The sequence below is a fragment of the Gymnoscopelus braueri genome (genome assembly GCF_963280865.1).
Source record: "Gymnoscopelus braueri genome assembly, chromosome: 16".
Classification (NCBI taxonomy): domain Eukaryota; kingdom Metazoa; phylum Chordata; class Actinopteri; order Myctophiformes; family Myctophidae; genus Gymnoscopelus; species Gymnoscopelus braueri.
Window position 1 is genome coordinate 47994048 of NC_137616.1, and position 13849 is coordinate 48007896.

The window sequence follows — 13849 nt, forward strand, 5'->3', positions numbered from 1 at the left end:
TCCCAAGTCAAGTCCAAGTCCTCAGCTTTTTGTTTCGAGTCCCACACAAGTCCTTAGCATTTTGGTTCGAGTCCCACACAAGTCCTAACCTTTTGTTTCAAGTCCCAAACAAGTCCTAACCTTTTGTTTCGAGTCCCACACAAGTCCTAACCTTTTGTTTCAAGTCCCAAACAAGTCAAAATGTTAATTCAAGATATGTAAAGATTTACATAAATCATGAGCATTTTTCACAATTTGCATTTGTTTTAAAACAAGGTTTCTTCCAGGCCAACAGAACGCAGATACTGTACTTTTAATTTCCTCCTTGAGGACAGGGTTTAAAAGGGCCCTTTTTAATGAATATAATGTAATTTTGTACAATCTGTATGGTAGAGTATGTTACTACAATATAACTTATACAATCAGGGTGGTTGTATTTTGTCTCCCTGCTCTTCTATTGAGACATTTAGATAATGTCAAAGGCCATGTCTCACCTAGACACAGGATCTGACACAAATTCAGTGTATCCTCTGATCAAGCAGGCAGGCTCTATTATCAGAATGGTGAAATTTCAGCAATTGCACTGGAAACCGCGTTCAAATCCGGGGTAGAAGAGGAAATGTATATAGCGCGGTCAATGTATGTTGGTCAATGTATGTTTTGTATTAATAACCAAAATCTACAAAGTAACTGGTACCTAAAGTTTTCAAATAATTGTAGTGGAGTAAAAGTAGGCTAATATCTGCCTCTGATATGTATGTAGTTGAGTAGAAGTAGGTAGCTGATATATTGCACTTTTACCTTAGCGCTAGGTATACTCTTGGTTGCTTGTTTTTGCAGAAAATGCACTTAGGACTTCTGGTGATTAGTAGTTTCGTTCCCTACCTATGTTGAATGCACTTACTGTAAGTCGTTTTGGATAAAAGCGTCTGCTAAATGACTGTAATGTAGAAGTAAAGTACTGAAAATTGCAAATACTTCAGTAAAGTCAAAAATAAGTCAAAAATGTAAAAAAAAAAGTAAAGTACTTGAGTAAATGTACTTAGTTACTTTCCACCACTGGTTGTTTGTTTGGTAACATGCAACATGTGGGCCAGTGTTGCCAAGTATCGGGAGAGAAACAAGCGAACCGACTTCCAAAAACAAGCCAAAAACAAGCCAAAGTTTGTCCAAAAGTTAGGGTAAATAAGCAGCTTTGGCAACACTATACTAGGTGTCACTGACGGCCGGGATTTCTGACTAATAACATTATAGTTGATGCACACTTTTTAAACATTTTTGGCTTGCTTAAGTGACTTGAAAGTGACTTGAAAAGACTTGAATTTTCAAGTCAAGAGGGCTCAAGTCAAGTCAAGTCTCAAGTCTTTAGTGTTCAAGTCAAGTCAAGTCTCAAGTCTTTGGCATTCAAGTCCCAAGCAAGTCCAAGTCTATTTTTGATTTGGTCAAGCAAGTCTAAAGTCATCAAAATCGGGACTTCAAGTCAAGTCGAGTCTCGAGTCTCGAGTCCAAGTCCCCACCTCTGTCTCCTAGGGTAGGTACCCTCACAAAAACATGCAGTATTCCTGGTCACTATACTGCCTCCCCCTGGTCAGCCGGGGCGCCTGATGGAGGGGAAAGGAACTGGTTGGAATAACGTGTTCCTTCCACGCGCTACGTCCAACCAGGGAAACTCTCCCCTGTCAGGTGACAAGAAGGTCAGACGGCTCTCATGCATTGAAGGAGGCATGAGCTCGGCCCTGGCCTCCCTAGGTTGGCAGAGGGAAGGTAGTGCCCAGGATTACATAGACAATTGGCACTGGGTGTAAAAAATAGGGTTACAAAATCGTGGGATAAAAATTTAGAAAATAAAATAAAATAGTGGTTTGTGGCTCAAATGCCGAGTAAATAATGGACCTTGTTATGAAAAAGGTTGAAAACCACTGGCATAGACGCTCAGACATATTGGATGCACCGTGGTGGTTTTGAACCCTTACACTCTAAGCTGGTGGACCGGTATTTTATCCCTAGCTGCGCCATCCAAGTGCCCTCAACGCAGTCACTTTTGATGAATAACTATCTTTGCTTTTTTCAGGGGTCATCCTCATACCCAGGAATGCCTCCAGATTCCATCTTATTGGCCACCGTGACGTCCGTGGACCAGACGTCAAACTGCCACCTCCTCTGTCCCAGGACCCCTCCCAGCACCGTGCCCGTGTGGACCCCCACGCGCATGTCCACGTCTGTCCCGGTCTTCTCTCGCACGTAGCTGGAGGGACAAACACAGGTATGGCTGTTCCTAAGGTGACTCTAAACCCCATTGTATTGTTACAATAAAAAACTACTAAACTATTAAAAATCTTAATTAAGGAATATGGAAAAAATTAAGGAATATGGAATTATTTTTTCAAAAGAATTCCATATAAACATGTATCTATTTTTTTATTAGAGGGAAAAATAAAATACGTTTGAGAAGCAGTAAAAATAGCAGATCTACAAGCTCACAACACCTCGCACGTGACGTGTTGTGAGCTTGTAGATCTGCTATTTTCACTAGCTTGGATCCCGGCGAGACATCAACTTTCTCTTTTGGGACCACAAAAAAATAAATAAAGCTGTGTTTGCACCAGAACATGCAGTTAGCCCCCCCCCCCCACCCCTCCTCTGGGTCACTCACGAGATGGCGTCCACCATAGCCAGACCCATCCTGATGGAGCAGGCGGCGTGGTCCTCTCTGTAGTCAGGCAGACCACAGATACAGTAGTAACAGTCTCCCAGGATCTTGATCCTCAGCTGGTGGTGTTCCTGTAGCTCAAAGCAAGCAAGTCAACACTTATTCATCTGCAGTCTATTCACTTTAAGTCCTTATCAAGAGCTGAGTCAGTCCCCTAGAGCAGTGGTTCTCAAACTTTTTCATGCCAGGGACCCCCAAATTGATATATATTTGGCCGCGGACCCCCATCTGAAAATATGTTGTGCCAGGGACTTGCCAGAAGCAAAGATTTGTGTTAAAATGTTCGCTTTAAAATAAATATATTCAAAGATTTGCACAAATCTTCAAGATTTTTCAAAAATAGCAGATCTGCAAGCTCATAGCGCGGCACTCGGTGCCGCGCTATGAGCTTGTATATCTGCTATTTTTGAATAGCCAAAATATAAAAGGTTAAAATGATTGTGATGCTATATTCACACATTTTGCTGGGGACCCCCTGGAACCCCCTCAAGGACCCCTGGGGGTCCCCGGACCCCACTTTGAGAACCAACGCCCTAGAGAATAAAAACACGTGGCATGACTTTGAATATGCAAGACAATCCATATGAAACACATTAAATAAAAATGCTAAAGAGCAATTAACCATACAGTATATTATTCTCATGCTGTTCAAATGCACTTCCTGACAATAATACAATAAAACTCGCTAGCTGGTTGAATGTGGCTGTCATTTGAGAAGAGACAGAAAAAAGAAAAGGAAAGGAAAGAAAAGAGAAAATAAACAGAATGGTACAGTATGTGCAACAGACAAACTCACCGCTGCCAGTTTATCAAAGAGGGCAAACAGTTCATTCAGAAGTTTAACAAGCTCCTGGGCGCTACAGGCTGAGGACAGCTGAGTGAATCCCACGATGTCAGCAAACAGAATGCTAGAAAATATGATCCATTGATTAATTGATTGATTATTAGCAGTTAGCAAAAAAAAAAGAAGCACAGCAAAGTACAGTTCAATACAAGACCTGACAATACAAGAGGATTTTAAACCCAAGAAAGCCTATGGCTTGTTTCCATTGTGGTCCTTTGTACTCAATTCATCGAAACATTTAATGACAGACAAAATATACAATACTATGAACCTGACGTTCTCATGGCGGTACATTTACATGTTGTACTGACCTGACGTTCTCATGGCGGTACATGTACATGGTGTTGAACTGCTGCTGCTGCTGGACATCGGTCTGGTCGGCTTGGTTCTTCATGCCTTGCAGCATCTCATCAGCGATGTGTTTGGGCAGGATGGACAGCAGCAGTTCCTCCTGCAAACCCACAAGAGAACCGCTATCCACATATTCGCAAAAATAGCTGATCTCCAGGCTCACAACACATTCTTCACATCGCGTTCTTTGAAAATGTTGACAAGCCAAAAGTAGGGACACCAGGTTTGATGTGATTGAAACACTTTAAAACATGCATGTACGCCGTACGCGTCACACAAAAATAGTGAAAATAGCCGAACTAACAGTTCAAGCTCACAACGCGTCTCATTGCGACGCATTGTGAGCGAAAATAGCAATTTACAAACAGTGTGAGCTTGAGAATTGTGAACTGAAAGGTCCTTTAAAATGTTGTCCTGGTATAAAATAGGTTTGAGTCAGGTGTATTCTCACAGAATCCATGTTGACAACAATGGATGATAAAACACCTGTCTCTCAAATAAGCCTGTTAGCGCTGAGTGAAGCAAACTTGTGTTGGATTGTTGGCTCAATGAAAGAAAACTACAAGCCACTCGGCGCTTCGCGCTCGCCGACTTCACACACTGCAGCGCCTACAACGTGCTTCTCTGTGCGTATACCTGCTGGCTGCTCTGCCATTGAGGCTTAATCAGGAGTTTAGGCCAGGGGTAGGCTGAGTGGTGGACATTGCTCTTGTATGTCTTTATGTATGTATGTATTTTAATTTTATTTTTTTGTCATGTCAAATGTGTGTACTGTTTATGTGTTGCATACATGGCTGCTGGGTCGCAAGACAAATTTCAGTGTGAACTGACAATAAAGTATTATCGTATCGTATCTGCTCCTCATGTGTGAGTCTGGTCTCTATATACGTAACATACCTGCTGGTCTCTATACGTAACGTACCTGCTGGTCTCTATGCGTAACGTACCTGCTGGTCTCTATGCGTAACGTACCTGCTGGTCTCTATACGTAACGTACCTGCTGGTCTCTATACGTAACGTACCTGCTGGTCTCTATACGTAACGTATCCTGCTGGTCTCTATGCGTAACGTACCTGCTGGTCTCTATGCGTAACGTACCTGCTGGTCTCTACGCGTAACGTACCTGCTGGTCTCTACGCGTAACGTACCTGCTGGTCTCTACGCGTAACGTACCTGCTGGTCTCTACGCGTAACGTACCTGCTGGTCTCTACGCGTAACGTACCTGCTGGTCTCTACGCGTAACGTACCTGCTGGTCTCTACGCGTAACGTACCTGCTGGTCTCTATGCGTAACGTACCTGCTGGTCTCTATGCGTAACGTACCTGCTGGTCTCTATGCGTAACGTACCTGCTGGTCTCTATACGTAACGTACCTGCTGGTCTCTATACGTAACGTACCTGCTGGTCTCTATACGTAACGTACCTGCTGGTCTCTATACGTAACGTACCTGCTGGTCTCTATACGCAACGTACCTGCTGGTCTCTATACGCAACGTACCTGCTGGTCTCTATACGTAACGTACCTGCTGGTCTCTATACGTAACGTACCTGCTGGTCTCTATACGTAACGTACCTGCTGGTCTCTATGCGTAACGTACCTGCTGGTCTCTATGCGTAACGTACCTGCTGGTCTCTATGCGTAACGTACCTGCTGGTCTCTATGCGTAACGTACCTGCTGGTCTCTATGCGTAACGTACCTGCTGGTCTCTATGCGTAACGTACCTGCTGGTCTCTATGCGTAACGTACCTGCTGGTCTCTATACGTAACGTACCTGCTGGTCTCTATGCGTAACGTACCTGCTGGTCTCTATGCGTAACGTACCTGCTGGTCTCTATACGTAACGTACCTGCTGGTCTCTATACGTAACGTACCTGCTGGTCTCTATGCGTAACGTACCTGCTGGTCTCTATGCGTAACGTACCTGCTGGTCTCTATACGTAACGTACCTGCTGGTCTCTATGCGTAACGTACCTGCTGGTCTCTATGCGTAACGTACCTGCTGGTCTCTATGCGTAACGTACCTGCTGGTCTCTATGCGTAACGTACCTGCTGGTCTCTATGCGTAACGTACCTGCTGGTCTCTATGCGTAACGTACCTGCTGGTCTCTATGCGTAACGTACCTGCTGGTCTCTATGCGTAACGTACCTGCTGGTCTCTATGCGTAACGTACCTGCTGGTCTCTATGCGTAACGTACCTGCTGGTCTCTATGCGTAACGTACCTGCTGGTCTCTATGCGTAACGTACCTGCTGGTGTCTATGCGTAACGTACCTGCTGGTCTCTATGCGTAACGTACCTGCTGGTCTCTATACGTAACGTACCTGCTGGTCTCTATACGTAACGTACCTGCTGGTCTCTATACGTAACGTACCTGCTGGTCTCTATACGTAACGTACCTGCTGGTCTCTATGCGTAACGTACCTGCTGGTCTCTATACGTAACGTACCTGCTGGTCTCTATACGTAACGTACCTGCTGGTCTCTATACGTAACGTACCTGCTGGTCTCTATGCGTAACGTACCTGCTGGTCTCTATGCGTAACGTACCTGCTGGTCTCTATACGTAACGTACCTGCTGGTCTCTATGCGTAACGTACCTGCTGGTCTCTATACGTAACGTACCTGCTGGTCTCTATGCGTAACGTACCTGCTGGTCTCTATACGTAACGTACCTGCTGGTCTCTATACGTAACGTACCTGCTGGTCTCTATACGTAACGTACCTGCTGGTCTCTATGCGTAACGTACCTGCTGGTCTCTATGCGTAACGTACCTGCTGGTCTATATGCGTAACGTACCTGCTGGTCTCTATACGTAACGTACCTGCTGGTGTCTATGCGTAACGTACCTGCTGGTCTCTATGCGTAACGTACCTGCTGGTCTCTATGCGTAACGTACCTGCTGGTCTCTATACGTAACGTACCTGCTGGTCTCTATACGTAACGTACCTGCTGGTCTCTATACGTAACGTACCTGCTGGTCTCTATACGTAACGTACCTGCTGGTCTCTATGCGTAACGTACCTGCTGGTCTCTATGCGTAACGTACCTGCTGGTCTCTATACGTAACGTACCTGCTGGTCTCTATACGTAACGTACCTGCTGGTCTCTATACGTAACGTACCTGCTGGTCTCTATACGTAACGTACCTGCTGGTCTCTATACGTAACGTACCTGCTGGTCTCTATACGTAACGTACCTGCTGGTCTCTATACGTAACGTACCTGCTGGTCTCTATACGTAACGTACCTGCTGGTCTCTATACGTAACGTACCTGCTGGTCTCTATGCGTAACGTACCTGCTGGGTGCTCTGCTCCTCCAGGGTCAGCTTGACCTCCAGTGACTGGCGGGCCTCCAGGAAGGCTGTCCTGTACTTCCTGTCCGCCATGTAGTATGACATCACACCCACCACCGCCGCACACGCATACAGCACCATGTTGGCCATGAGCTGGAGAGAGAGAGAGAGAGAGAGAGAGAGAGAGAGAGAGAGAGAGAGAGAGAGAGAGAGAGAGAGAGAGAGAGAGAGGAGGAAGAAATTGGGAGGCAAAGGGAGATGGAGAGAGAGGGAGGGAAAGAGAGAGAAGTGAGACAATATTTGCCTCAGAGAGCTATTTTAGCCATTCAAAACATCTATAATCTAATAACTGGAAAGTTTTTTAATTTATTTTAGAACATTTAGCTACTTTACACACCAATGTGCTCATTCTAATTTGACTGCAGCTGTTATGACATGCGGTGGTTCTTCCTCTGCTCTACCAAAGACTTCTTGGCACAGCTAGAACTTCCCCTCACACTGGTCCACCACCCCAAGCATGGGTCCCAACCGACCAGTGGTGGTGGAAAAAGTACTCAAATTCTTTACTTAAGTAAAAGTATCAATACTGCAATATAGAAATACTCTGTTACAAGTAAAGTCCAGAATTCAAAATTTACTTGGAGTAAAAGCACAAAAGTATTGGCATCAAAATATACTTAAAGTACCAAAAGTAAAAGTACTAAAATGTTTGAAAATAGCAGATCTACAAGCTCACAATGCGTCGCGATGCGACGCGTTGTGAGCTTGTAGATCGGCTATTTTCAAATAGCCTAGGTATAAAATAGGGCTAAAGTGGTTAATGTAGGTAACTAAAGTTTTCAAATAATTGAAGTGGAGTAAAAGTACAATATTTGCCTCTGAGATGTAGTGGAGTAGAAGTAAAAGTATTGGAAATTGGAAATACTCAAGTACAGTACAAATACCTCAACATTTTACTTAAGTACAGTACTTAAGTAAAAATGTACTTAGTTTCTTTCCACCACTGCAACCGACCCACTTGCCTCCTCACCTGTCTCACCAGCATGGGTCCCTGCTGGGGGTCCTGGAGCCTTTGAGCAACGGTCAGGCCCAGGACCAGGGTGTGCAGGCAGCAGGACAGAGCGGTGAGCAGCAGCAGAGCCGCCAGGTTCAGAGGCAGCGTCAGGAAACAGGAGAAGCTGAAGAAAGCCTGCCAGCCTGCAGAGTCACTGGCCTGGGGGGTGGGGGAGGGGGGGTAGAGGACTGTCACCATTATTACAAAATCGCCCCAATCGAGCATTTATTTGAGATCATCGCAATTATCTTTGCATAATCGTCAAAATCGTTTCCATGTTGTAAAATGTTCAAAACATTTTAAAAAATTGAGGAAATAGCAGAGCTCTGCTCCGCCCCCCCCCCCCCCCCCCCCCCCCCAAAGGAAAGGATAGGGGAGGGGAGGGGCGAGGAGGGGAGGGGGTGGGGATTAATGGCCTATGACTTCACTGCCCAAGGGCCAAGCTCAGATTACTTTTCAGCCTAATTATTCAGAAAACCCCAGAGCACAGAAAATCCACTGAATGTTCAAAGTTCAGATTTTTTGGGTGTAATTGAGGTCATAAAACCCCCCAAAAACATAAAAAAATTAAATAGTGAAAATGAATGTCATAGAACCTTTAATATTGCCTGTTTTGAACATATACATTATTTATTTTGATTATTAGCATTGGTAATTGTCAATAATTTATTTGTATATTTAACTTATTCGTCATCTGCCCCATGCAATTTTTGCTTACTAAGCCTAAAAGCCAAACAGAAATGTAGCCACATTTTTTATTATAATTGGTCCTATAAAAAGGTTTGAGTTTGGGTGTATTCTCACAGAATCCATGTTGACAACAATGGATCCACTGATGATAAAACACCTGCCTCTCTAATAAGCCTGTTGAAGCAAAACACACACTAATTAACACAGCAACAGGGTGTTCCAACTCTGGAACCCTGGTCACATAACAGGTGTGTGTGTGTGTGTGTGTGTGTGTGTGTGTGTGTGTGTGTGTGTGTGTGTGTGTGTGTGTGTGTGTGTGTGTGTGGCGTGCATGCGTGCGTGCGTGCGTGCGTGCGTGCGTGTGTGTGTGCGCACACGCAATTTTTGCTTACAAAGCCTAAAGCCAAACAGGATGTAGCCTAATTTGTATTCATATAATTGGTCCTCTAATGCTCATCATAAGACGGCACCATTTCGGTCTACTGCATACATGGGCAACTGGCGGCCCCCCACCTTCACTTAATGCGGCATGCAGGTTAATATCGGAATACTGACATTATTGATTTCAGCTGTTACAATTCCAAACATGCAAACATGACCCGCTTTAATTACTTCAGTCTATATTAGTAGCTTAATGACTAGTATAAAAATTCTATGGTAGCCAAACCGGGAGCAGTACTGGCAGCGGACGTAGGGGGGTTTTCCGGGGTGAATGGGAAACATGGCCACAGGCTGACTAAATAAGCGATTTAAACGGGTAGTTTCGCTCCGGACCTAAAATATTATGCCCCGGACCAAACGTTAAACATCTGTGCGGTGTGGAATCTACCATTAGTTTTGGGATACGAAGTATACAAAAAGGGTAAACCGCGGAGCCTTTGCGGCCGTTCCACCGATTCTGGGTGACATCCACATAGTACCTCATCTCGGAGCTGTATAGCGGAGTGAGAGGTTCTTAATGGAGCTAGTGTCAGAAGAAACAACTCTCTATGCAAGCGGATGTTTTTTTCCCGAACTTTACACTTGATTTTATTACCTTAATGAACATTGTCATAAATACTATAGGCTTCCAGTCACTAGTTTAAAGTCTTCTTTCAATCACCATGACATGCGTTTTGGTAAAATATGGTCCCATTTATTTTACAATTGATGATAAAGTAGGGTATACTGTAGGAGGGGCGTGGCTACCTTGTGATGATAGGATTGACAAACTACACAACCAATAGAATTAATTCCCCACCCCCGCTCTGGTCCCAACCAAAACCAATAGCATTAATTTCCGAATAAATCTTTCAGACCGGATATAGAAAGATGGCGGATTTGAAATCACTGAAAAATAGGCTTAATTTATTGTCTGTAGAGTCTATGGGTGTAACTTTGTCCATACTTTTTACTGTCTATGGTGAGGACCAATTATTATGAAGATAGGTTGAATTATTTGCATATCAATTAAGCGTCGAGTAAAAGTTCATGATATGTGACATTCCTACCTAGGCCTGTGACAATTATTACATACTCGTCTAATCGCAATTATTTGAGAATATTTTAAAAAGCAGAAATAGCAGATCTAGAAGCTTACAAAGCGTTTTAAAGTATAACATTATTAAATATGTCAGTCATGTCTTTGTATATTTAAGTTATTTGTCATATAAGGCAAACAGAAATATTTATTTAATTCAAATGCTCCCATATCCAATGCCAAAAACACACTTAAATCGTTAATCACAATTATTTATTTGGCAATTAATCGTCAACTTAATATAAATGCTGTAATGGTGACAGCACTATATATCCTACCTGGGGGAAGGCCTGGTAGTTGAGGCCCATGTAACAGAGCACGTGGACGGCTATCATCAGCCACAGGACGTAGGGCACGGCGCCGCGGGACACCGGCGACGCCGGCAGCTTCCGCAGGCGGCAGAGCGCGTACAGAGCCACGTCGGCGGCCAGCCCCACCGCCGCCACCACCACCGTGGCCAGTTTGTCGTCCGTGTACACCACGGCGCACATGACCACCACGTAGCCGTTGAAGAGCGCGGCGAACGTCGCCAGCACCGCCAGGGTCTCCTGCCGCTGCCGGCGGAAGTAGGTCTGGTAGAGACGCTCCAGGGACTCGGGCACGAAGGCGAGGCGCGTGGCGCGCGGGACGCAGCGGGGGCAGCAGCCCGACTGGCGCACGGTCACCTCGCGCGTCCCGCTTCCCTCGTCGTGTCCCTCTCTGTCTGGGTATTCTGCAGAGACATCCGTGTCTGTGTTGTGAACCCGGTTCACTGACATTTTGGTTTGAAACAAAGAGTTCAGGGAAGGTTGCCTAGTCCCTTTGGCTCGGTGTAGCCTATAATACTGCTTTTAGATAAGATGGACAGTCCAAAGATTGTCACTTCACTTTTTCTAATTGCTCCATGACTGCATTTGATGTAACAAAGCTAATCTTAATTGTTGGTGACATCAGAAACGTGGACCTAAATGTGGGCCTCCCACAGTGTCACAAACAAACTCACACTGTGGGAGCCAACCCAAGGTACAGTTAGGAGAGGAAAGAGGTGCACTACCTATGTAGACACACTGTGGTGTAACAGCGGGGCTAACAAGAAAACAAGGCTAACTGCAGAGCTCAAGATCCTGATGCTTAGACAGGTTGGTTTTCAGCCAGTCCGCACTCTCGCATCGCATCGCAGGTGACATCACGTTGATTGGCAATTATTGTTAATGACATTCAACTGTTAACCTACCTGTCCTCTGTAAATAGGGAACGCAAACCATCAATTATACACACCAATGAAGGCCCAGACGGCTGAAACAATGGTGGTATAGCATAAGTGAACTGATTTTTCTGAAAGTTTTCATAGACAATCGAGAATCAACCTCTGTCTTACTTTTGGGGTTAATTAGGCAACATTATTAAATATCCGTACGCAAGGGGAGACACCGTTTTCTTAGAAGAGCAACATGCTGCTTTAACAATCCCATCAGCATGCATGTTCATCATAGCCAGTTACCTGTACAGATGTCTGTTTAAAAACATAAAGACAGAACAAAATAGTAACCGCTGTTCGAAGACACATTTGTCTTCTTGAAGATTAGGCCAAGTGTTCATGTTGTAATCCAGTCAACAGCGCAGAGAACCTCTTGCAATCTCATAGAATGAACCAGAAAGTCCTTTCTGGTGTCCGTTTGCAGTTGGTGACAAATCCTGGCTGATCACGAAACCTTCCTCTTTGTGTAGTCACAGCAGGTGGCTATCCAATTAACACATCGTTTACAAATGTGTCAAAGTTATAAAAGCTGACAAATACTGAAAAGTGTATCATAAAACATGTCTCAAGTAAGAACTTGAGACTCAAGTAAGAACATGGCATCCTTCAGGACTTGTTTCCATTCCTCCTCTCTCTCTCTCTCTCTCTCTCTCTCTCATGTCCGTTTTGTTTCTAGTTGTGTTAGTGTTGCTACGTTGAAGCCACTGCTGGCAGATTGTAAGTGTCAAGGGAATTGTTGGAAGGATGACAGGGAGGCAAGGGAGGAGAGTGAATCACCTGCTGTAACAGAGCGTAAATACATCCGCCTCCCCCGACACACACACACACACACACACACACACACACACACACACACACACACACACACACACACACACACACACACACACACACACACACACACACACACACACACACACACACACACACACACACACACACACACACACACACACACACACACACACACACTAAACAGGCATTAATTTCTATAGGTAACATTTGTCAGCATAATGATGCAGTTTATAAGTTATAACATAATGAGAACAGAATATCAACTTTCCTGATGCATAACAAAATATAGGGCTTAAGTGGTTAAGAATGGACTTGTTTGACTGATGAGTGATTTTAATTGTGTTCTTTTTCCAAACTGGAGAGCATATCATGATTTGTGTGCATGGGGTTCTCATCTTAAACGAGCTTAGTGCTTAATGAGAGTTTCCAGTTTAGTAGACCTTGTATTGTGAATTTGTACTTCCATGTACTGTTATGTACTGTCATGTACTATTCTCATGTCTTTCTAAATAAACTACATCAATCAATCAATCAATCAATCACTTTCCAAAACAGATCCATGCTAATACATTAGTTAATTCTTTGGAAGCCAAGGTGACCCAGTTAAGTATTTAGGGTTCAGGTATGTTTTGTGTCACAATCAGACATCCTCAGTCTGTTTTTTATTATTGTCTCCGCCAGGCCGAAAGGCATGGCGAGAGAGTATGTTTTCGCCCCTGTCCGTCCGTCCGTCCGTGTGTCCGTGTGTCCTGTCTGTGTGTTACCACCAAATCTCCGGCACCGTTGGCCCGGTCGCTGCAAAACTGTGCACACACACTCCCTGGATGCCAATTCAGAACCTCTGCCTCAAATTTTTCACATGGGCCTGTTATAGCGCCACCAGGAGGCCGATTTGTGCAAAACCCATTTTTTTCCCATTACTCCTACAGTTTTTAACCAAACCTCATGCAAATCGGTACACAGTATCTCTATAGTCATGTGATCAACCCTGATCTGTCCGATTTCCCATATTCCATCCTCATTGGCTAAGGTTACCATCCAAAGTTTGCAGGATTGGTCCGTTTTGAACAAACTGCCTCAAATCATGAACGCAGCTTGCCATTTGCATAAAATTGCACACGCACATTCCCACTAGGCCGAGGAAGAAATGGCACTTAAAACTTTTCACATCAGCCTCATGGTGGCGCTATAACAGGCCGATTTGCATTTTTAACTATAACTGCACCAATCTGCGTGAAACTTTGCACGCCTACTCCCTAGAGGCCAAGGAAAAACATCTGCACTGCATTTTTCACATCTGCTTTTTACAGCGCCACCAGGAGGCCGACTTATGTCAAATACATTTTTGGATATTAATCCTTCAGATTTTATCCAA

The 13849-nt window shown here is 44.4% G+C and overlaps 1 protein-coding gene across 1 annotated transcript in view; it reads right to left on the minus strand.

Moving 5' to 3' along the window:
* The window catches only part of LOC308103713 (adenylate cyclase type 3-like), a 28505-nt gene extending 17287 nt beyond the window's left edge, over positions 1–11218 (minus strand). Inside the window, exons 1-7 of the mRNA XM_080453839.1 lie at positions 10721–11218; positions 8210–8392; positions 7183–7332; positions 3845–3984; positions 3486–3597; positions 2633–2760; positions 2066–2224 (exon numbers count right to left, since the gene is read on the minus strand). Coding sequence (XP_080309965.1) covers positions 2066–2224; positions 2633–2760; positions 3486–3597; positions 3845–3984; positions 7183–7332; positions 8210–8392; positions 10721–11200 — 1352 coding nt within the window. The 5' untranslated portion in view covers positions 11201–11218. The remainder of the gene's footprint in view (positions 1–2065; positions 2225–2632; positions 2761–3485; positions 3598–3844; positions 3985–7182; positions 7333–8209; positions 8393–10720) is intronic.
* Positions 11219–13849: the final 2631 nt, after the last annotated feature.